This window comes from Silurus aristotelis (genome assembly GCF_946808225.1).
Source record: "Silurus aristotelis genome assembly, chromosome: 17".
NCBI classification, from domain to species: Eukaryota; Metazoa; Chordata; class Actinopteri; order Siluriformes; family Siluridae; genus Silurus; species Silurus aristotelis.
In genome coordinates this window covers 12,897,793-12,920,014 of record NC_139590.1, presented here as the reverse complement: position 1 = coordinate 12,920,014, position 22,222 = coordinate 12,897,793, and the positions used below count along the sequence as shown (strand labels likewise).

General features: G+C 37.2%; 2 protein-coding genes and 1 long non-coding RNA gene across 3 annotated transcripts in view; 2 read left to right on the top strand and 1 right to left on the bottom strand.

Moving 5' to 3' along the window:
- Window positions 1–2,379: 2,379 nt before the first annotated feature.
- ankrd40 (ankyrin repeat domain 40) lies at window positions 2,380–8,070 on the top strand. The gene is made up of 5 exons (XM_083565712.1): window positions 2,380–2,670; window positions 3,945–4,093; window positions 4,487–5,056; window positions 5,470–5,651; window positions 6,060–8,070. The coding sequence occupies exons 1-5, from the start codon at window positions 2,537–2,539 to the stop codon at window positions 6,201–6,203; spliced, it is 1,179 nt and encodes a 392-aa protein (XP_083421838.1). The 5' UTR covers window positions 2,380–2,536; the 3' UTR covers window positions 6,204–8,070.
- Window positions 8,071–10,152: 2,082 nt separating this feature from the next.
- Window positions 10,153–22,222, bottom strand: part of LOC310739639 — a 30,332-nt gene continuing 18,262 nt past the window's right edge. Inside the window, exons 2-3 of the long non-coding RNA XR_014537443.1 lie at window positions 16,257–16,557; window positions 10,153–13,048 (exon numbers count right to left, since the gene is read on the bottom strand). This is a non-coding gene — a long non-coding RNA (uncharacterized lncRNA). The remainder of the gene's footprint in view (window positions 13,049–16,256; window positions 16,558–22,222) is intronic.
- wfikkn2a (info WAP, follistatin/kazal, immunoglobulin, kunitz and netrin domain containing 2a) lies at window positions 12,879–15,235 on the top strand (the record flags this gene model as incomplete). Its single annotated transcript, XM_083565702.1, has 2 exons — window positions 12,879–13,076; window positions 13,722–15,235. 2 exons carry the CDS (start codon window positions 12,879–12,881, stop codon window positions 15,231–15,233), a joined length of 1,710 nt encoding a protein of 569 aa, XP_083421828.1. The 3' UTR covers window positions 15,234–15,235.

Sequence of the window (22,222 nt, the reverse complement as noted above, 5' to 3'; positions counted from 1 at the left end):
CTAAAAGACATATTACTCTGTACAAATTCCTCTGTCTGTAAAAGCGGTTGCCTGGTGATGAATAGGTGGGGGAAGACAGGAGGTATTTTGTTCATTTTAACACTAAAATGTTTAACACTTAAATTTTTCTGTGTGCATTCACTTTCAAAACGAGTGAACAATGAATTAGACTGCGTTCAAAAAATACTATCAAAATCAAAAGTTTATTATTCACACCAACATCTTACAATACAGTGGATAAAACGTTATACTCTACACAGTGTAATAATACATATTGCTATTCTATTAGTCCATTTTTGAAGACTACGTTCAAATTGAGGCCTTGATGTTTCAATTTCATCTTTTGTTTCATTTACTAAGCATCACTGGAATTAATTTACACCTGAAATTTTATACCATAAACTGATTTTTCAATATAAACTAAATCGAACAAACAAACAAAAATAAAACAAAAACAGTTCACATACATTAGAAATAGTACATGTAGGAACCTATTAGGTTGTACCAAAATAAATCTTCAACATTTTTCCACCTTTAATAATCAAAAATAAAAAGAGGGAAATATAAGTAAAAAAAAATAGAAGCAAACAAGTTTTTGTAAACACTTACAATAACATGACCACATAACATGCACAGACTTTTAATATGTGAATGTGAATGAGAATAAACCACTCGCATTCAAACTTATCTTCAAAACTAACTATCATACACCATGTAAAGTGATTCTATTTAGCACCAAACCAGGATCAGCTGTGCTCATTACATGTATCATTGAACAACATGAAGGCCATCATCGACAGGTAAAAACAAACCTCTCACCGCACTGACAGGAATTCCCTCAAAATGTATACAAAGACAAGATATCTGGGAATAAGGGTTGAGTGGCGAGACCACCGTTTACCTTGATTTTAGTCAAAGCAGATTGTATTATGGATTGTATTATGCTCTGGTTTATGTTTGATGGAAAAAAAAAAACAGCATATCATCATGCCCCCTAAACACACCAAGGTTTCTATTGTTATTTTTTGATTTACTATCAAATTAAAGGTAAAATAAGATCAGATGCATTTATATTGCTGTAAATAGTACATAATTGAATACAAACTAGATATTGCTTTTATGTATTTTTTTTTATATGTATTAGCTGATTATCACAAGTTTCTTGCAAACACTGTTGTTTTTGCACAAATAAAGGAGGGGGGGGGGGTATTTTCAGATTGCATTTAACAAATCCAGGTACTCTCTATACAGACATTATTCACCTGAAGTTTGATTTCTGATCAGTAAAAAAAAAAAAAAAAAAGGATATCAGCATCTTCAGTATTATCTTTGTTTCCAAGACTGTGACACAGCTATTTCTAAATATATTTACTCGTAAGACAACACTCACAATGCTGTTAGACTGAATTTTAATTCATGTCTATTTTCATTTTAACTAACCTGAAATACAGGCCCATCAGATGTACCACATGCCAAATGCTGTACAATGTTAAAAGGAAACAAAAAGATCAAGTACATTTTTAGAATGACTTTTTGGAACCTAGTTTCTGGAAATGACTAATACAGAGGCTTGCACTGGACTGCTTTTTTTTTTACATAACGAAATTAACCACAAGAAACAAGATCTGTTGTGCTCATTACTGCTTTAACACTGCTGGTTTTATTCACACATTCATTACTTTGGATTTACTGATTTGGCTGTATACCACAACATATATATTTATGCATAATAAACACATAATAATAGGGACATTAAAAAACAAACAAACAAAAAAAAACATCCCCACACTCGTTCATCTTTTAATTGTAATGTTATACACCTGGTCTACCTAATAAGCTAATTACACATGTTACAGCACTGAAAACACTAAAATGTGTTTCTTTCATCCTTAATATCTTTTATTAATCATCTTTCAAAAAGATTGAAACATGAACTATACCACACTCCATACCTATTCCAGATGTTCATTAGGAACATCTCTACTTGCATCGTTGCCTCATGTCTGCAATAGCATTTTAGTAGTGATATTGGGTTGTTTGAATGTCATTGATATTTTTCTTACTATTTCACCGCACATGCATATCCAAAAGTGAACTTAAATCTTTGATACCTAAAAAGGAAAAAAGAAAATACAAAACGAAGTCAACGTAGGAACCTAGTATCTTGTCCTCAGTTGTTACAGTTAAAAGTGACCCCCATAATGAAACGAGTGCTTACTCGCGATAGAGGACTTCTTTAGTCAGTGAAGCAGTAGTGTTTAACTCCCAGCCGTCGGGAGTAAATTTGTACAGTTATTGTTTTAGTGAGATCTAGAGGGAAGCCTGGGTGAAGCGTTTCATCTTCTTCTTCATCTTTGTCTTTAGCATTGTATTGCTAGCCGCTAGCTATAAACAACGACAGCGATAGCGTCGCGCTGTAATCGGATGACTGCGAGCATCGCGTTTCGCAGCTCTTTGCGAATAAACACGTTTGTAGACGAGGGGACTCGAGCTGAACTGTTTTTATGAGAGTCAGGTGCTGACTGCCACGTGAATTATGTCCACGTTGTCTTTGGATAAAGAGCTGCAAGAGCGCTTAAGAGAGGCGAGTGCTATTGGAGACCTGGATGAAGTGCGGTCTTTGGTCGAGAGCGGCGTGAACGTCAACTCCCAAAATGAAATCAACGGATGGTATGTCTTGTCATTAAGGTCACTATAAATATTGTGTCCTGATGCAACAGACTAATCTGCTAAACCAACGCTTAGCTCAAAGCTTGTTGCACTGGAAATACGATCAGATCGACCTACACCACCAGGACTAGCAGGCTAGCGCTCAGTCTCTATACCGGCTCTGTGGTCCTGCGTTTCTCAAACCACCTACAGTTCATCCAATAAACCTGGATTCCACTTCATACTTTGCTAATTGCAATGTTTATTCAACCAGAGTTTTTTTTTCTTTTCTTTTTTCTTTTTTCGTCAAGCCACTGTCGTTGTAATAAGTTGGGGAAATTCTTCAGGTTGCACAATTGCAGATAAAAACCTACCAACTCAGGTGGAAAGTAGTTCTACCAGAAGCTCACAGTATGTGCATATCATACTTGGAAAAAAAGAGTAAAAAAAAACAAATAAATAAGAAAAGAATGAATCTTTTCTAAATAGATGTCAAAAAGCACTGAGTTTCATCAGAATATTAACTAGTGGATTGTAACATGCTGATTATAGGCTGCACTTTTATTTAAGACACACGTAATGACAGCGTCTGCACGTTTTTCAATGCTGTAGCCTTTATATATTTACTGTACACATGTTTACATATATATATATATATATATAACATGCTCCACATATACTACATATTTATTTGCACTCGTCAATTTGCACAATTGCTACTGTTAGCACTACTGGCAGATGCTAAACTGCATTTTGTTGCTGTGTACCTGTACTATGCAATGACAATTAGGATCTATCTATCTCTCCATCTATCCTTTCTTCCTTCCTTACATATTTCCAAAATAGGCTTTAAAATTATGTTTACTTCTCTGCAAAATTCTGTGATTTGTAACGAACATGCAGGTGAAAAAAGAAGCAATGGAATCGAGTAGTTGGAGAAAGAGACATGGTTGGTTTTGGGAGGAATAGCTTGTTTTGGTTATTTGCAAATGTAGGCAAAGCAAGAGTTTAAAAAGGACAACTGACGCACAGGTCAAATAATCGTGATCAGTCATTGGTCGTTGGAAATATTGGTTCATTAATGGTTTTAACCAGTTTAGTTGACCCAACTGTTCTCTTAACAGGACTGTCACTAATAACTGCTTATAATGTTTCTCTTTTTTTTTTTTTTTTTTTTTTTTTTTAAATAGTAAATAATGTTACTCAAAAAGTCAAAAACCCTCTACCAATCCACCCTAAAGATCCACTGCTGCATGATCGTAAACATTGTCTACTTGTGTATTTTTCCCTCCCAGGACATGCTTACACTGGGCATGTAAAAGAAACCAAAAACACATAGTGACATTTCTTCTGAGTTCTGGAGCCGACAAAGAAATTCTCACTGCGAAAGAGGAGCTGGCCGTTCAGTTGACCTCTAAACCCGAGATCAAAAGACTGCTCGGAGGTATGTTGTTAAATCATAATGCCTGCTTCTAAGCCATATTTGTGCTGGATTAGTTTCACCTGAGGAGGTAAAGTAATATTTAAGGGATTTTGACTACCTGAGTCATTTGAGGCGTTCATACGTCTACTGCAAACAGTAAAGCTGGAAACAGAGTTACTGTTACTGCACTGTGTTCGTCAAAATATTCCATTTCTGAAACTTTATTTTTTTATATAAATGTTTCTGTATTTCTTTATATGAGATGCTGTTAGTAATCATCATAGGCAAAACTAATTCAGCTTGAATAAGGCTTGTGTATTATTATCTACCCAGTTATTTTGTATTAAACAATCTCTGAATCTTTTTATTTGACTGTGGAGCTGCATGTGTGTGTTTGTTTTTTTTTTTTTGTAGTGGAAGAAGAGGAGAAAGAGCCTGAAGTAAAGGAAGCAGAGCTGGCGATTATTCCAAATTACCTGACTAACCCACCCTTCCTCTTTTCCAAGATGGATAAAAGTGACCTGAGTGTAGCACGACATGTTTCTCAGAATGGAACCAGTGACCATTTGGAGGATGTAGTCTCTGAGCCGGCAACATTATCCCCAGTACAGGAAGAAGAACAACAACAACAGCAGCAGCAGCAGCAGCGCCTGTACACGGATGGCCAAAGTCAATCGGCATTGTCTTATGTCTCCATGGTAGAGCCAAGCAGCATAGTTCCAAACCAGGTGACTAATGGGTCCATGTCCATGGATGTCTCCCCAGAGGTGCATCACAGCAACCATAATGAGTACACTCACAATCACAGCATTGCTCAGAACAGCCCTGTCTGTCCCACGCTCCCTTCAGCAAGCACAGGCTCTAACCCCTCAATCACCCGACAACAGTCTCTCCCCCATCAGCTGAACGGATCTCAGCCAGGGGGCTCTATGCCTGCCTTCCAGCCCTTCTTCTTCACCAGCACCTTCCCTGTAAACGTGCGGGGTATGTAGCACAGAGCACATCTCATGTCATTATATATTATAGTATATTAGTATATTAGTATATTATCTTCTGACATGTCTGTCTATGCATAATCTTTGCACAGTATATTGTATAATACTATATATATATATATATATTACCATATACCATATATTATTACCTACTGCACCTTATGTACATTAATCACCCTCATCCCTGATATATGGACCCATACCTTATTTATCATACTTTTATTGTAAATACAGCACTTATGCACTTCTGGTTAGATGCTAACTGCATTTCATCTGCTCTGTACATGCATCTTGCACAATGACAAATTGGAAATCAAAGTGGAATCTAATCTGTCGGGGCTGCAGCTGTTTTAGCATCGTGTCTTGAAATAAATGCTTTTATTTTATTTTGTTCTTTTTTAGAACTGGTTCTGAAGGTGCGAATCCAGAATCCACATGCCAGGGAAAATGATTTCATCGAAGTGGAGCTGGACAGACAGGAGTTGACCTATCGATCTTTGCTACGGGTCTGCTGCCGTGAGCTGGATATTAGTGCTGAACATGTGGAGAAAATACGCAAGCTCCCAAACACTATGCTCAGAAAGGTGTGTGCATGTTCCCTTTCTTTTTTAACTTTGCTTAAAATTAAAAAACGCAGTTGGTTGCAGTAATGGCTATATCTATTTACCTACCTCTGTATTTGAGTCATGATGTTACCTCCTAATGCATAATGAATTAATGAATAGATTATTAAAAAAAAAAAAAAAAAAAAAAAAAAAAAAAAAAAAAAAAAAGGAATAAAAAGAGAACTGCACAATCTAGTGGTTGGTTGTTACTGATGCGTGAAGAACATATTTTCTATATATTCTAGTTTTAATATAGAATTTGCAGTACAAACTGTTAAGGCGTGTGTTTTGTTGTAATTATTGTTATTATTATTATTATTATTATTATCATTATTATTATTATTATTGCTTTAATTTTTATACATTTTGCTTGTCTTGGTGTGTCAGGACAAAGATGTAGCTCGGCTTCAGGACTTCCAGGAACTGGAGGTGGTACTGGAGAAAGCAGAGAGTTTGTCTTTGTTCTCTGGCCCCGGAGGGCTGAATGACAGGCCTTGCTACAACATGAAGGCCTCGAGGCTCACCTACTAGCTTCTGCCTTCAGCATTAGGTGGACTGGTTCACTGCCTCATCGGGGACTGTAGTTCAAAATGCCTAATTCATACCTGGGTTCTTTACTTTGTCATTCTAAAAATCAGATCAAATGCCATTTTTTTCCATTTTCAACCTCAAGTTTTTATTTAACGTTAGCCGTATGCCTTTTCTGCCAGAAATGTATAGTTTACCCATGCACAGTCCACACATCCATCCCAAGAAGACATGAGGCCTTTCTCATTCACTGTAATTAATGCTTATTTAATTAATTAATTAATGCTTGGTTTTGCCGCAAGTCTTTTGTTTTAAACATCTTTCATAGTCATTACATTATCTTTTTAACAGCCACTGTTTTTGAATTATTATAATTTTTATTTTTTTTGCACGGCTTTGGACCATATATCCAAGTCGGTCACCTCCCATGATGCTGGCCTATGTGAAGTTCTCAGATTTGCCTCGCTGCTGTGTTTCGCTTATAAGGCCACTGTGTGGTTTTGAGCACAGCTCACATCGACAGTTTGACCTGTACCAGCACTTCTTATTGTTAGTTACTTTTCCTAATACAGGCTTGTTTTAATTTGCACTGGCAGAACACAGCAGATATTAGTTGATTGCTAACATCCCCTTTAAAGTGTGTTCCACTTTTGAAAGCTATTGTAGTTTGATGTACTAAAATACAGCAGCTTCAGAAACAACAAAAGAGGGGTGTGTTTCATGTTCTGTGTATGTGTGTCTGCCAGAGAATCCCCCGTGCACTAGAAATATTACAACAAATAGTACGTACCTAAAGAAACGCATGGGGCCTTTCTATTCTATTGATTTTAAATATATCAGTGGTGTGTTTTTGGTGCCCTTCATCGCTGCTCCTAGTCACTGCAAACCAAAAAGTCATAAAACTGAAAAGCTATCCTCACAATCTTGTATCAAGGCCTAATAATTATTTTTCATTCTGCACTGAATAATGTAGCAAAGATTGCTGTTGTTTTATTTCAATCTTAATTTTAAAGGAACGTTTCAAGAACAGGGTTTAATGAATGCGAGCTTCCACAAACTCTTTGTTCTTGTAAGTTTAATAGTTATAATAAGAAGGACAAGGCTACTAAAATGGATTATTGTTCTCTGGACCTTACAGCACAGATTTTATATATAGGAAGCAGGATTTATATCTGATGACTCACTGGTCTATTTAGAAGTACCGTTTGACGCAAGGAAATTCTCTACAGGTCGTATTGCGCTCCACGTTCATGAGATGAAAACATTTGTCATTTTTGCCTAAATTTAGAATATAATGTATATGGGCCAGAAGACACTTTGTACATGCAGACCAGGTAATGTGCTCCTGCCCGTAAATTGTTTTCATATAATTTTTGGTTCTGATGCTAGTATGGAAGAATGTGTGTAGGACATTTACATGTGCAATGTTTTTGGTTTTGTTTTAAATAATTGGAAATGTTTTTTTGTCTTTACTTTTCAAATAGTTTAACAATGTCCTAATATCAAAGCTCTATAGAAAAATGCAGAAACTGTTCACTTTTAACTTTTATCCCTCTGCATATTGTATTATATACTGTTTTTTTAATATATATTATTTTATAAATATGACTGTAGAAAGGAGGATCCAGAGCACACTACAGCTTGAATGGAGCCATTTGTCTGTCTATGTCTGCCTGTCTGTCTCTCTGTGTATCAGTTGTGTTCTGTATGCTCATGAAAATGCTGACTATTCACAAGGTGGTGAAAGTGTGGTTGAGAAAGCTGCACAGTTTCTGACTGATGTAATGCATACAAATCTTCTGTCTGGAAACTCTTATGTACTAACTGGTCATGTTGGGGATGAAGAATACAGTTTGACTTAACCTATGCATCCACAGTGTGATATTGCGTATGTGTCTTCGATGAGTTTTTGTGTTTACTCAAATTAATATATAGTTGCCCTTTGACTGTCAGTATCATCAAGGTTCTCCAGTTTCCTCACTTATTTCCCAAAAACATACAGATATAGATTTGACTATACACTAAATTCCTCCTTGGTGTGTGTGTGTGTGTGTGTGTGTGTGTTTTGTGTGTGTTCGTTCAAATTAATATATAGTTGCCCTGTGAGGTGCAGTCCACATTTCCTGTTCTGATATTTTCACAGACAAGTGACTAAAGCATTTAAAACAGTTATTTTACCTGTCAGAATTGTTCATTTAGAATTAGTCATTTTTCATAGGACACTGAAAAGAATAAGTGACTTTTGGTAAGTTGAAAGGTTAAAGGACAGTTGTATATTGACAGTTATGCATGTATATTGACAGTTTAGAAATACCTGACATTTTTAGCCATATGTTGTTCTTACCCAGACTCTTACTACAACATCAAAAGCATACAGTTTTCTAGTATGTCTTTGGACCTGTTCCAGCATGACAATACCCATGTGCACAAATCAAACTCCATAACGAAAGAGCAAAAGAAGCTATAGAGCTCTGATCTCAACCCTAATTGAACATCTTTGGGAACAACTGGAATGCTGACTCTACCCCAGATCTCCATCCCTCACAACAGTGCTTGACCATACTAAGGCCCTTATGATTGAATGAGCGTGAATCTTCACATTTTAGCAGAACGTCTTCCCAGAAGAGTGGCGGTTATAATAACAGCAAATGGGGAATACCTGAACATTTGTCTATGAAGTATCTTTAAATGTTAACATTTTTGCAAGGTTTACACTTTGTGTAAATGACTTAAAAGAGCAAAAAAAAAAAATTCAATATTGTAATGAGTTAATCATGTGACAGAAGCACAATGTATAAACCATTCCAACACAGGTCAACGGCTTTAGTGTTAAATGGTTAAGTATTTTCTGGGCTTGTCATGTGTTGTCATGTACTTGCTATTTAATGTTGTTTTTTTTTCCATTCTGAACAAACCCCCATAAAACCAGTCCATCTACCACAGATAACCATACCCTGGTCAGAACGTGATCATATCATTTGCTCGCATGGAAGTAACAGATGGTTGGCTAAAACGTGAGTTCAAATCCGAGAACCAGCAAGAAGTGATGGTTGGCCTCTTGATAAAGGCCCTTAACCCTAGATCAGCTCAGCATAAATTAAGTTATCGTAAGTGGTTCTGGATAAAGACATGTTAACTGCCACAAACATTAATGTTTGCTGTAAACAACTTGAGCGAATGACTTCTTTCTTCATAATTGTATGCATTAACTGATTAGACAGTTGCATGAATGAGCAGGAGTACATGTGTTATTCAGTGTCTGGTTAAAACAGTTCTCCATCTGATAGTCTACTTGAATTATTAAATATTTTTTATACTAAAATACTTTGTGTAGGACTACATTTAAACTTTTTTGGCCTATTGTGAGTCCTATAAGAAATAGAGACAATCCACTGAAACAACCCATGTTTGGCTGATTTATCTACTGTAAGCCTTTCTGCCTCTACCTCCGATTCTTTTACAGAATTTAGCAACTAGGCCTCAAAGTGCTTTTTGTGTCTCAGAGTCATCTCTATTCATGCCTTGGCCATTTAGCAACTGTAACCACCCACATTGGATAGTCAATAAATGCAAAATTACCATTTTGCAGAGACCAAAGACATTTCATTGAGCTGTTAATAAGATTGCAAAATTACTTAAAATGAGCAAAGTATGTCTTGTTTTGCTCTTGAGTTTAAATACAAAATTTTGGGGCAATACTGTGGATTTACACAGAACTGAGTGTAAAATACATAATAATTACCAGGGGTGGCAAGTAATTGCATTTTGTTACTCCTTAGATGATTTTAAATTAACCTGTTTAAATTAACCTGATTAATTCTTCTTGTTATTAAAATATGTATTTCCATTTATTAAAGGCTATTTTTAAAATATGAATTTTTCAAATTCATATCAGTGTCAAGTATGATAACTATTTACTTAATATAGCATCAATTCCTACAGGATAAAAATCTTGCCTCAAAATAAAATAACAAATAAACATTCAGCTTTAAGTCTAAGTAAGCATGCTAAGATGTTAGCCCTAATCTGGGAGATTTACCATTTCTGTTTGTTTTTGTCGCTAATGTCATCTGATCAATTTCAGCAGGGTTATTAAACACTGACATTCTTACATACATTTTGGGTCCATACATTTTTAACAGTTCAGTGTTCTTCTGTAATTTCTTACCTTTTATAGAATTTCTAATTAAACACCTAATTAAACACCATGTCTCTTGGATTTTGAAGGACAGTCAATTCAAGTATCTTTAGCTTAACCTGAGTAATATGGAAGTCAAATATTTATTTAATTACTAATTCTAATGAACTTCACAGTTTATGCAGAGCAATCACTTGGTATGTAGGGCACACACTCAATCTAGTACTGTAAAATTTCTTCCGTTTAGCCCTTGGCCTAGCTGTAGAACACAGTTTCTATTTCAGAAATAGAATGAAGTGGATCTCCTTTAAAAAGCTAGAATAGTTCATTCTGAAAATGTTTTAAATTCCTAATGATCTTAATGATTCTTAAATGAATTCCAAATTGAATAAATGTTATAAATTGTATTGTGTTTTGATTTACTGTACTGTAGATATTTAAAGGGTTTTTAGATGGCAAAATAGTTTGACTTAAGAAGAGAGAATAAAAAAGAGCAAATGTTTTTTGTGGTGATATTCACCAGGTAAAATTTAAAGGAGTATTGCACTCAGTGGTGGGGGCGATGGTTGCGGTGTCAAGGCCTGACTCCAGACAGTACTTGTAGTAAGAATGTTCTCTCTTTCTCTCTCTCTCTCTCTCTCTCTCTCTCTCTCTCTCTCTCTCTCTCTCTCTCTCTCTCTCTCTCATGGAGCAGGACCACTATGTTGCTGTTATCCGAGATCTAACAGTCAATATAATATATTCAATATGTGAGGAATGTAAGCTCTTTGCTTTCCAAGGGTGAAGGGTTAGAAGGTCTTTAGGCTTAGGGGCCACACTTTGGAAAGTATGTGCTTAACATAGATTAATTAATGAAGTACAGGGTGTAATACGAGTGTGGAAATACAAATACTATGAGCATTTGTTACTGTGATATGTATCTGTAGCGTTAAATCTTTCCCATTTTTTCTTTATATTTTAGGGAAGCAGGAACGTTAATAACTAGTTTTTGGATGATCAGAAGTCTTTGATGATTGTGTGAGATAAATGTAAATTAACTGTGACATGTTCAGCGCTAGTGCCCTCTCACTGCCTTTTGCTCTCTGTGTGTTTGTGTGTTGAGGGAAGTATGTGCATGTGCAGAGAACAGACACAGTGGGTCTCTGAAAGAGGTTAAGGACAGGGGAATCTGGGCCTCAGTATCCCAGCATGAGCTAAGCCTGGGAAGAGCAGACAGGTTTTACATATATTACACTAGGCATAGTGTCCTCACTAATTACATTTTTTTCCCTATTGTTCAATTCATATTGAAAAACACTATATTTTACTTTTCTCTTGAGCTCAGGTTATTGTCTGCATTGTCTGCAGTTTCTTCTTATGTCAGTATCCTCAAGGTTCTCCAGTTTTCTTACTTATTTCCCAAAAACATACAGGTGTGGCCTGACTAAACACTAAATTCCTACTAGGTGTGTGTGTGAGTGTGTATGTATGTGTGTGTGTGTGTGTGTGTGTGTGTGTGTGTGTGTGTGTGTGTGTGTGTGTGTGTGTGTGTGTGTGTGTGCCTTATACCCACTGTAAACTGCATGCCTGACCGGGATAAAGCAATTGCTAAAGATAAATGAACTAATAGATATTTCTTTAGTTATATTCTTCAACACTTTAACACTTCAAGGTAAGGTTAATCGTGTGGAAAAGCTCAATTCATGTGACCTAATACCTCTTTTGTCTGCATCTTATTTTATCCAGATGACCCCATACTAAAAGCACAGAGCCTGGAGTTCATTCATTTCCCAATTCAAAAAGAAATACAGACATAAATCAAATAATAATAGGTCATAATAGTAACTAAATGTTACCTTAAATTACATTTCACGTTGCAGTTTCAAAGCTGACTAACATTCAGCGAGCTAATGTTTGATATATTAGGAATAAAACTGATTGCAGTTAGCTTAAGATGATGTTTTCCCCCATGTTAGTCTCTGAGTCAATAAGTGTAAGAGTTCAGAAGAATTTCTCTACGTTTAGTTTTAAACTTGAAAAATATGCAATAGCTTGTATAAAAATAATTGTGTAGGAAAAAAGACGTGAGGGAGAAAGACAGTGATTTTTTTTTTTTTTTTAACATTTAAAACATAAGCTAAATTCCTTTGTTCAAATCCATGGAAGGCTATTAAAGGGTTAAAAGATGTTTCTGAGCGTCATATGGGTACCACTCTAACTATGTCCAATGTGTAGATCCAGATGAAAGTAACTTCAGGATGAATGTCAGTGGTGCATGCTGTCATCTCTAGCCAGCCTTTCTAAATCCTGTGCTCTATTTTGAACAACAGGGTTCATGCACCGCTTCCTAATCTCAAAGGACTATTAAAGGTGGTGGTGGTGGTGGTGCATCGACTTTTCTTTCTTCACCACGCTAACTCTCAGTACGGGACCCTGTTCACTCCAAGCAAACCTACATGTGACTATAGAGTTCTTTTGTCGCTTAGTTGCGTCAGTGCAGGACGTCTCCAAGCGCTGAACTCCAGCAAGGGGTTTTGCTCACTTGAACTAAACACTGGAAGATGTGGTGGATGTTGTTTCCTCGATGGATCTGGTTTTTCCTTGGGCACGTCTGCGTTTTGCGCTTGCATCTTCGGGTCCGGGCAATGACCGTGTCCAAGGTGGTGTATTCCCACGCCGGAATGTGTCCTAATGAGATGAACCCGAATCTCTGGGTGGATGCCATGAGTACCTGCATGCGGGAGTGCCAGTCTGATCAGGTGAGCATGGCTTCTCTACAATGTACAGTATTTACGTTTAAAATGCACACTGCAGTGTCTTGTATATGTAAGCGACCGAATCCCGAAAACAGTTCAGTCTAGACAATCCTGCACATATCGTGTCAAATATTTTGTGAATTGCATCCTTTTTGTCTCTTGGACGCTTGGGTATTGCTTTCTTCTGCTTAAATGTGTGATAGATCAACAGGTAGGCTGAAAGATTTAATAAGGTTAAACTAACTTTATGTACTGCATTGTTGACATCATATTAACAATATTATAACTATGCATTAATAGGCAGAGTAATGTTTGTATGTTGAACATCTTTTTCACGAAATACATTTTTAATATAGGTTATAGATAAATGTTTATTTAATTTATAATCCAGTCCACATGTTAAATCAAGGCACCTTCCTAAATGGTGATATTTTCTGGTTTGTATATATATAAAGAAAATATTATTCAGGCTTAGTTCTGAATTTTGCAAACATATACATGAAAGTAGTGGCTGATTGTGAGTTGTCATTTTAGTCCATATTAGTCGATTGTTGCATATCTTCAAAACATATTTCAATTTTATGTGTTTTAATGACTATTTTTAGCATTGCTGATAGACATCCTTGCTATTATTTCTCATTCCCTTAGGACTGTGAGACATTTGAGAAGTGTTGTTTAAATGTTTGTGGGAGCAAGAGCTGTGTGGCTGCTCGCTATAGGGACTTAAAGGGAAATAAAGGACCAGTGGGAATGCCAAAGGAGGCCACTTGCGACAAGTTCATGTGCACCCAGCAGGGTTCCGAGTGCGACATCTGGGATGGGCAGCCTGTGTGCAAGTGCCGTGACCGGTGTGAGCGCGAGCCTCGTTTCACTTGCGCCTCAGACGGTATGACCTACTACAACAAGTGCTACATGGACGCAGAGGCCTGTTCCAAAGGTGTCACCCTTACTGAGGTCACTTGCCGGTTCCACCTGCTGTGGCCCAACACGAGTCCTCCTCCTGAGGAGACAACTATGCTTCCTACCACTGTTTACCTGGAAACTACCCCAATGGATTTTCAAGCTCCAACAGTGATCAGCAATCCAGGGCAAAACATTGTGTTTGTGGGTGAGACCGCAAGTTTCCTGTGTGAAGTAACTGGCAAACCCAAACCGGAGATCACATGGGAGAAACAAGTGGAAGGAAAAGAGAACACAGTCATGAGGTCAAACTACGTACGAGGTAACATAGTAGTGACTAACATTGCTCAGCTTGTCATCTACAATGCCCAGCTCCAAGATGCTGGCATTTATACCTGCACCGCTAAAAACGTGGGTGGATCTATACAGACCCACTTCATGTTGTCTGTCATACGTCAGGATCATGCCATGAATGAGAGCTTAGTGAATTCCACATATCTACCTGCAGAGGAGTGTCTGAAAGCACCTGATATGGGTGACTGTGGAGAGGAAACCATCAGCTGGTACTATGAAGCCAAGCGGAACAACTGCTTCACCTTTACCTATAGCCAGTGCAACAAGAACAGAAATCACTTCGACACCTACAAGTCATGCATGCTATCATGTGGAGCAGAACTAGCTGCCCCTTGCTCCCTCCCTAGTGTCCAGGGACCCTGCAAATCTTATAAGCCACGGTGGGCATACAACCATCTCCTCAATAAGTGCCAGTCTTTTGTCTATGGTGGTTGTGGTGGTAATGAGAACAACTTTGAAAGTAAGGAGGCCTGTGAGGACATGTGCCCCTTTCCCAAGAACCACAACTGCAAGCTGTGCAAGCCAAAGCAGAGGATGATTACCAGCTTCTGCAAGAGTGACTTTGTGATATTGGGCCGCATAACAGAACTGACAGAAGACCAAGATTCAGGCCATGCACTCATCACAGTAGATGAGATCCTAAAGGATGAGAAGATGGGGCTGAAGTTTTTCGGACAGGAGCCCTTAGAAGTGACACTCCTGAACATAGACTGGAGTTGTCCATGTCCCAACATCACTAATGCTGAGGGCCAGCTGATTATCATGGGGGAGGTGCATAATGGGATGGCGGTATTGCAGCCTGACAGCTTTGTGGGAGGCTCCAGCAGCCGTCGCATACGCAAGCTCCGTGAAGTCATCAACAAGAAGGCATGTTCTTTTCTCAAGGAGATTGGCAACACACAATAGTAATAAGCTTACACTGAAATGCTACGGACTCTGTGAGACACAATAAGTACCCGTTCCCACCAACCTTTTACTAGGCGTCACATTGAGCCACCAGCATTACCATATTTCCTCAAGGCTTCAGTTCCACTCCCCTGTTTAAATCATGCACACAACCAAAAATATAATTAATTCTGCATTAATGTGTGCACACAGTTATCTCCATGCACAAACGATCAGTGTTACTTATTTACTCTGTAACTGTTCTCAAGCACTTATTTTGTAAAAACTGCAAAAAAAAAAAAACTTTTATATTTTAGTTACTCAAATTACATGTGCTTTTAAAACTTACCTCTAATGACAGAATGACAAAATGAAAAAAATGACAAAATGAAAACCCTTTAGACAATTACTTTAACAAAATCTCATGTCCTTTACCTTATATTATAAAAAGGGCTCAAATTTGCTGACTAACTTCATTCCTTCTATTTATCACGATGTGAGTTTGAATCAATAAATGACCTGACCCGTTTGTCTTTGCACCTTGAATATGCATTTTAATATATTTTCTCACACATTGATCTACAACTTATTTTATGATATACTTATTTATTTTACCAACCTAACCTTTCTTACCTACCATAAACTGAATTACTACATACTCGTATATGTTTTGCAAAGTTTTTGTATTCTGTCTAAAGGCATGGCAGGCAACTTATTAATAAGATAACTATTAAACAGCAAAATGAATGATGATTAAAACATGTATCCCTTACTTCTTTTCTTTATTCATTTATTCCTTTACTTCACTAAGGAGGGCAAACGTGTGATACTTCAGTGGTTAGTGGTTTTTGTAAAAAGGGGTATTTTATGTTAGTTTACTTGTTCCTTTCCTCCACTATTAGTCAGTGCTGGCCTGTTGTACTTGAGCAGGCACATTCCAGCTGGACGTTGGTGGGGGCGAAAGGGGGAGTTCTCAGGGGACACGGGGGGCAGTCTGATCCGTGTGTTATGTCTGGGTCTGGGGTTCTCTCCTCTCCTGCTGACCTTTCATGTGAGCGCCGAGTCTCTGTTGGCCGAGCACCCCGCTGCCTGACCCTCTCATCTTCTCAGCCCGACTCCGGCACTGCCGTGACATTTGCGCTGGTAGGGAACCTTCTTTGTACACATGTGTACACATTTATACACATACACTGCATTCTGGTTTAAAGCTCATGCTTTGAACTCTTGACTTGAGCTGGATATGAGACAGAGGGCCAATTACATACTTGTTTTCCCCAAGGTGGGCCTCTGATGTTGGCTCCCTCGGGCTGTCCAATGGGGCCCTGGTCCATGACCCTGTAAGAGGCTAATGAAAAGGACGAAGAAAGAGAGAGAAAGGGGGAGAGTATGAGAGAGAGAATTCATTAAAGTTGTTGATAAGTGTCAAGTACAGCAGTCAGGCTCAAGTTCAGTGGTTAACTTGAACTAGTTTTAGTAATTATGTACTAAAAAAACATAATGCAAATAAAAAAGCATTTATAACAGTTTTTTATGTATGTCGTATCAATCTTGGGAATTAGTTTACAATTATTTAACTTCTTCCTCTTCCAGTACAAAACACATATTTTCAAATGAAATAATCTGCCATTCGATTACTTTAAGGATTATATATGACATTGTTCAGGTTTCTAATGCATATGAAGGATCAACGAATATTCAGATTCATTCATCACCAGTAAATAACTTTATTCTTCTCAGATTTGAAGTGGATCAAGTATATTCAATGAACCCTAGCTGTGTGGTAAAGACAGCTGAATAGAGTACCATGCACAATATATAGTACATAGTGTATCCACATTACACAGACATTAAACATTAGACATTATATTATGGAAGTTTATGTTCTTTCTTGAATTTAACAAACCAAAAAAATACAATATGATAAAATATGATTAAATAATATATATATATATAGGAAAGTGCTGTACTTAATAAACAGTTTATTGATCGAAATAAGGCAATTTTTTGTAACCTAATTAAATAGTTTTTCTCAAACTATCTATAGAAGAAATGCATCCTGAAAGTACCATTCAGGTTCAGAAGTTGGTCAAGAAGTTAAAAAACATTATTCAAATTAATGTCAGTTCATTGTAGCCAGTCCACTAGTTGGCATGTTTTTTTGTCACAGGGGGTACATGCACAGACACTTCTTAGAATAACTGTACAGTTTGTACTGTACATGTCTCAAAAACAACATGTAAATCTACTGCATGATCCATTTGGTGCATTTTTCTATGGTCAGCTCCATTCTGCTCTATGCAAAAAAAGATAACCACCACTGGAAAACTGATAATCAAGCAATAGAATATATTTGTGTGGTAGGTGATGTTTAGCACAACAGTGCTAGTGAGGTAACAGATGATTCGTTTTAAAGTGTTATGCAAATGTGTTAACTGAATTTAATAGCCAATAAGAGTATTTGCATAATGCTTTAGGCAATCAAAATGATTACAAAGCAGCTTTAGAGAAATCTAAATGCACATGTAGATCAACAGTAATGAAAAGTGCTCCTCAAAGAAAGTATTTCTCAAAGTCAGACAACTCTTAGATGATGAAAGGAAGAAAACATCAAAGATAAACCAGGTTTAAAAGGGCATCCATCCTCTTCTTAGTGATAATTGGTAGAAGGATTATAAGGAATGACAGTACAGGTTGAAGAAGAGTCAAAGCAAACAATACAAAGTGTGTTGAAAGGATCTTCTGCATGAGCATATTAAGATTTAGAGTCCTGGAATAGGCCTAGGAATTTCTATGGGTACAGCAGCAGTTTCAGAAGGTACAGTATCTCACAAACATGAGTACACCCCTCAATTAATCTTGGATACATTTTAGAGTAGTCAATGTGCAGCTTGTATAGCAATACAGATTTACTGTCCTCTGAAAATAACTCAACATACAGCTATTATTGTCTAAATAACTGGCAACAAAAGTGAGTACACACTAAGTGACAACAGCTGTAAGTCGTGTGACCGTGCAAAGCCACATGTCCTATCCATCATGTTTCTGTTTTTTTCTACTTTACAACAAAAGTGAGTACACCCTATGTGAACATGTAAAAACTGTGCCCAGAGTGAAAATATTTTGTGTGAGCACCATTGTTATCCAGCACTGCCTTAATCCTCCTGGACATGGAATTCACCAGAGCTGCACAGGCTGTTGTTGGGCTCCTCTACTACTCCTCCATAATTACATCATGGAGCTGCTTGATGTTAAACACATGGCATTTCTCCATCTTCTGCTTGAGGATGCAACACAGGTGCACAAAAAGGTTCAGGTCTCGAGACATATTTGGCCACTCCATCAATTTCACCTTCAGCAAGGTAGTTGTCATCTTGGCGGTATGTTTGGGGTCGTTTTCATGTTGGAAAACTGTGGTTTGGCCCAGTTTTTGATGAGACTGCAGCATGTTCTGCTTCAGTACATGTTGGAATCCATGTTTCCCTCAATGAACCGCAGCTTCCCAGCACCAGCATGACTCATGCAGCCCCAGACCATAATGCTACTACCATCATACTTGTCTGTAGGTAAGACACAATTTTCATGGTCTCCCCACACGCTGGACACCATCTGACTTGTTGCAGCATACAGTGTACTCTAAAGCAATGCTGGCAGCACTCATGCGTCTGTTTTTTTTTAAGACAGCTTCTGCACATGAGTCACAGCACAAGGTCTCAACTTCTTTAATCGACCCGTGCGAGGCCTGTTCAGAGTGGAAACCGTTTTGGAAAATCTCTGTATGACCCTGGCCACTGTACTGTAACTCAATTCCAGTGTGTTACCAATCTTCGTAAAGCCTAGGCCATCTTTGTGGATAGCAACCATTCCAAATTTCAAATCCTCAGAGAGTTCTTTGAGAGGTGCCATGTTGAACATCCAGTGGTCAGTCTGAGAGAATTGTACTCAAAGCACCAAATTTGAACTGCTCTAATACAAGATACACAAATTAGTTTGGTCCTGTCAAGTAGATAAAGAGGGGGAACATAATGAATAGGACATGTGGCTTTGCACGGTTACATGACGTACAGCTATTATCACTTAGGGTGTACTCACTTTTGTTGCCAGCTATTTAGACAATAATAGTTGTATGTTGAGTTATTTTCAGAGGACAGTAAATCTGTACTGCTATACAAGCTGCACATTGAATATATCTTAAGTATAAATCCAAGTTTTATTTCTATAGTATTGTCCCTTGAAATAATTATGCTAAAATGGTTGCTGGAATGTGAGGGGTGTACTCACTTTTGTGAGATACTGTACAAATCTAAATTAATCAGGTGAGGTGTTTCACTGAAGAAAGGAAAGAAAATGTAAAACTTTATAAACTGTTTTATGGGGTCTTTAGAGTATTCATGTTGGATCATTGTGGTACATTACTGAAGGAGCATAGTGAAGTTTAAGTTTTAACTGGAGTAAACAGATGACAGAGAGGGAGGCAGGTGCATTACTGTGGGCCATGTCGATTTAAGATTTTAAGATACACTAAGAGAACAAAATGTAATTAGATGTGTATTTTCTTTATTTACAAAATGTCCAACAAAATTACTATTTACAATGAACCCACTTCAAATTGTCACTTGTAATGTTCTGATTTTGTGCTTATAAATAATAAACTAAAATCAACAAATTGTATACATTCATGTATAAACTTTGTTGCAAAGCCCCAGCTGGCAATGACAGCTTTAAAATGTGTATGATGAGTAGCAATTTTCTTTTTATAACAAAGTGGTTTAATTTTGGCCTATCCCATTCCTCTTGGCAGATCATCTTCAATTTCTCAAGGTTATGAGGGTCCCGCCGATGGACTTGCAATTTCATAATCCACCATCAATTTTTAATGGAATTCAAGTCAGGATATTGGCTAGGTCATACAAGGGCTTCTTGAGCCATTTTGGCCATATGTTTGAGGTTTGTTGTCTTGCTGGCTTTTCACCGGATTCAGTTTCTTGGCCCACGATATTAAATTCTCTTCTAATGTTTCCTGGTACATCACCCATGCCATGTCATGATGCTCCAATCTGTGTACTTCAGTTTTATATACACACAAATATAATTTACCAAGAGAATTCTGATTCCTCTTCTGAATGCAGCATGTCCAAATGCTTAAAAGTTTCTGTTTTTCTTTTTTTTTACATTGTGTTTAGAAATTAAGTGGTTTTAATCAAGTCTATTGCTCCAAATTTTTTTGTGTAACTACTTCTCAATCTACAAACACTGGCTTTCAGTAGCTGCATGTATCAGATTCAAAAGACTGATGCTTGCCTACAAGGCCAAAAATGGACCAGCACCATCTTACCTCAGTGACCTCATCACATCTCGCACTGCACCATGCTGTCTGAGATCCTCCAGCACTGCTCGACTGGTACCACCTTCTCTCAGAATGAGAGGTAAGTACACTTCAAGGCTCTTCTCTGTTCTGGCACCGAGGTGGTAGAATGAACTTTTCCTAGATGTCCGTACAGCAGAGTCCCTGACTATCTTCAAGCAACGACTGAAGACCTACCTCTTTCTGAAATACTTAAATTAGCACTTTCCAAGTTTGTAGAATTCAAGGGTTATTTTTATATTAAGTTTGTAATCTTGCGTACCAGTGTAGATTTATTCATTACTAAAGACTCAAAGCACTTTTGTACGTCGCTCTGGATAAGGGCGTCTGCTAAATGCCGCAAATGTAAATGTAAATGTACAAACACTTTTAAATGACTGCTGGCTAACAGCTCACCTTCTTTGTCCTTATCCTGTGAGCACATTGTGAAATCATGTATGGCACACTGTTTGGTGATGATTAGTTACATATAGAGTCAAGCTTAAACATTTTACATTCATCTGGACTAAATTAAACAATGTTTCAAAACAACACACATTTCCTTTTACCATACAATGATCAGTTATAAGTCAATTAGAGTGTCCACTTTATTTCCATAAGAGGTGATTTTAAAATAATAATTTAAAGACAAATATTTCTCAGCTCATATTCACTATATTAGATATTCTGTGCTTTAAAGCTTACATATAGCATTTGGTGCCATTGCTTTGTAATTACTTAAACTTCATTCAAATACAAAATATTTTCCTCTTTCTCCTGACAGAACTTAGTCAGAATTGGGGTTTTTTTGTTAAGTTTCCCAAATCTTCTATATTATTTTAGTCAGAGCTTTATGATAGCTATGCAGTCAGCATTTACATTCATCCCAAAGGTGTTCAGAAGGGTTGAGATCAGAGCTTTATTTTATTATATTATTATAAAATATTATTATAGAGCATCCAAGAGATCATATACAATTGTGTGCATCCAGCTTTGTGGTAACAGTTTGTAGAAAAACTACATATGGCAGGAAAGGTCAGATGTTTAATACTTTTGTCCATATAGTGTATGTTTAGGAGCAACTCTACCTGATATCTTGAGATTTTACTTCAGGGTTTCTAGATAATCCACCTATCTATTTTCCGAAATGTACTAATCCCTTTTCCAGTAAAACTTCCCAACAACATAATGCAGTCACCCCATGCTTCTTTGTATTAAAAGCATAATTATTTTCCCTGCATGTATAACACTGAGTATTATGATAAAACAGTAATATATTTTATCTGACCAGATAACACTCCAAAAGACAGCTGATCACATGCAAGCCAATTTTGTTATGCCTTGGAAACAGTCTTTTGGGTCATGCTAATGTAGGACATTCTATGTATGTACTGTACTTTTATACCTGCTGACCAGAGATGGCAAAAGTATACACATCCTTCACTCAAATAGAAGTACAAATACTAAAAAGCAAAAGGTAAAGTACTGACTACACTTTTTCACTCAAGTTACAGAAAAGAAGTTTGGGCTTTGACATGTACTTAAGTAAAAAAAAAAAAAGCCATTACTACTACCTGTTTTAGTGTCACGCTGGTAACTGGACCTCACATCATATTAATATAATAATACAAAAGAATAAAAAATTTAATCTAATGAATGTATCCAGGAT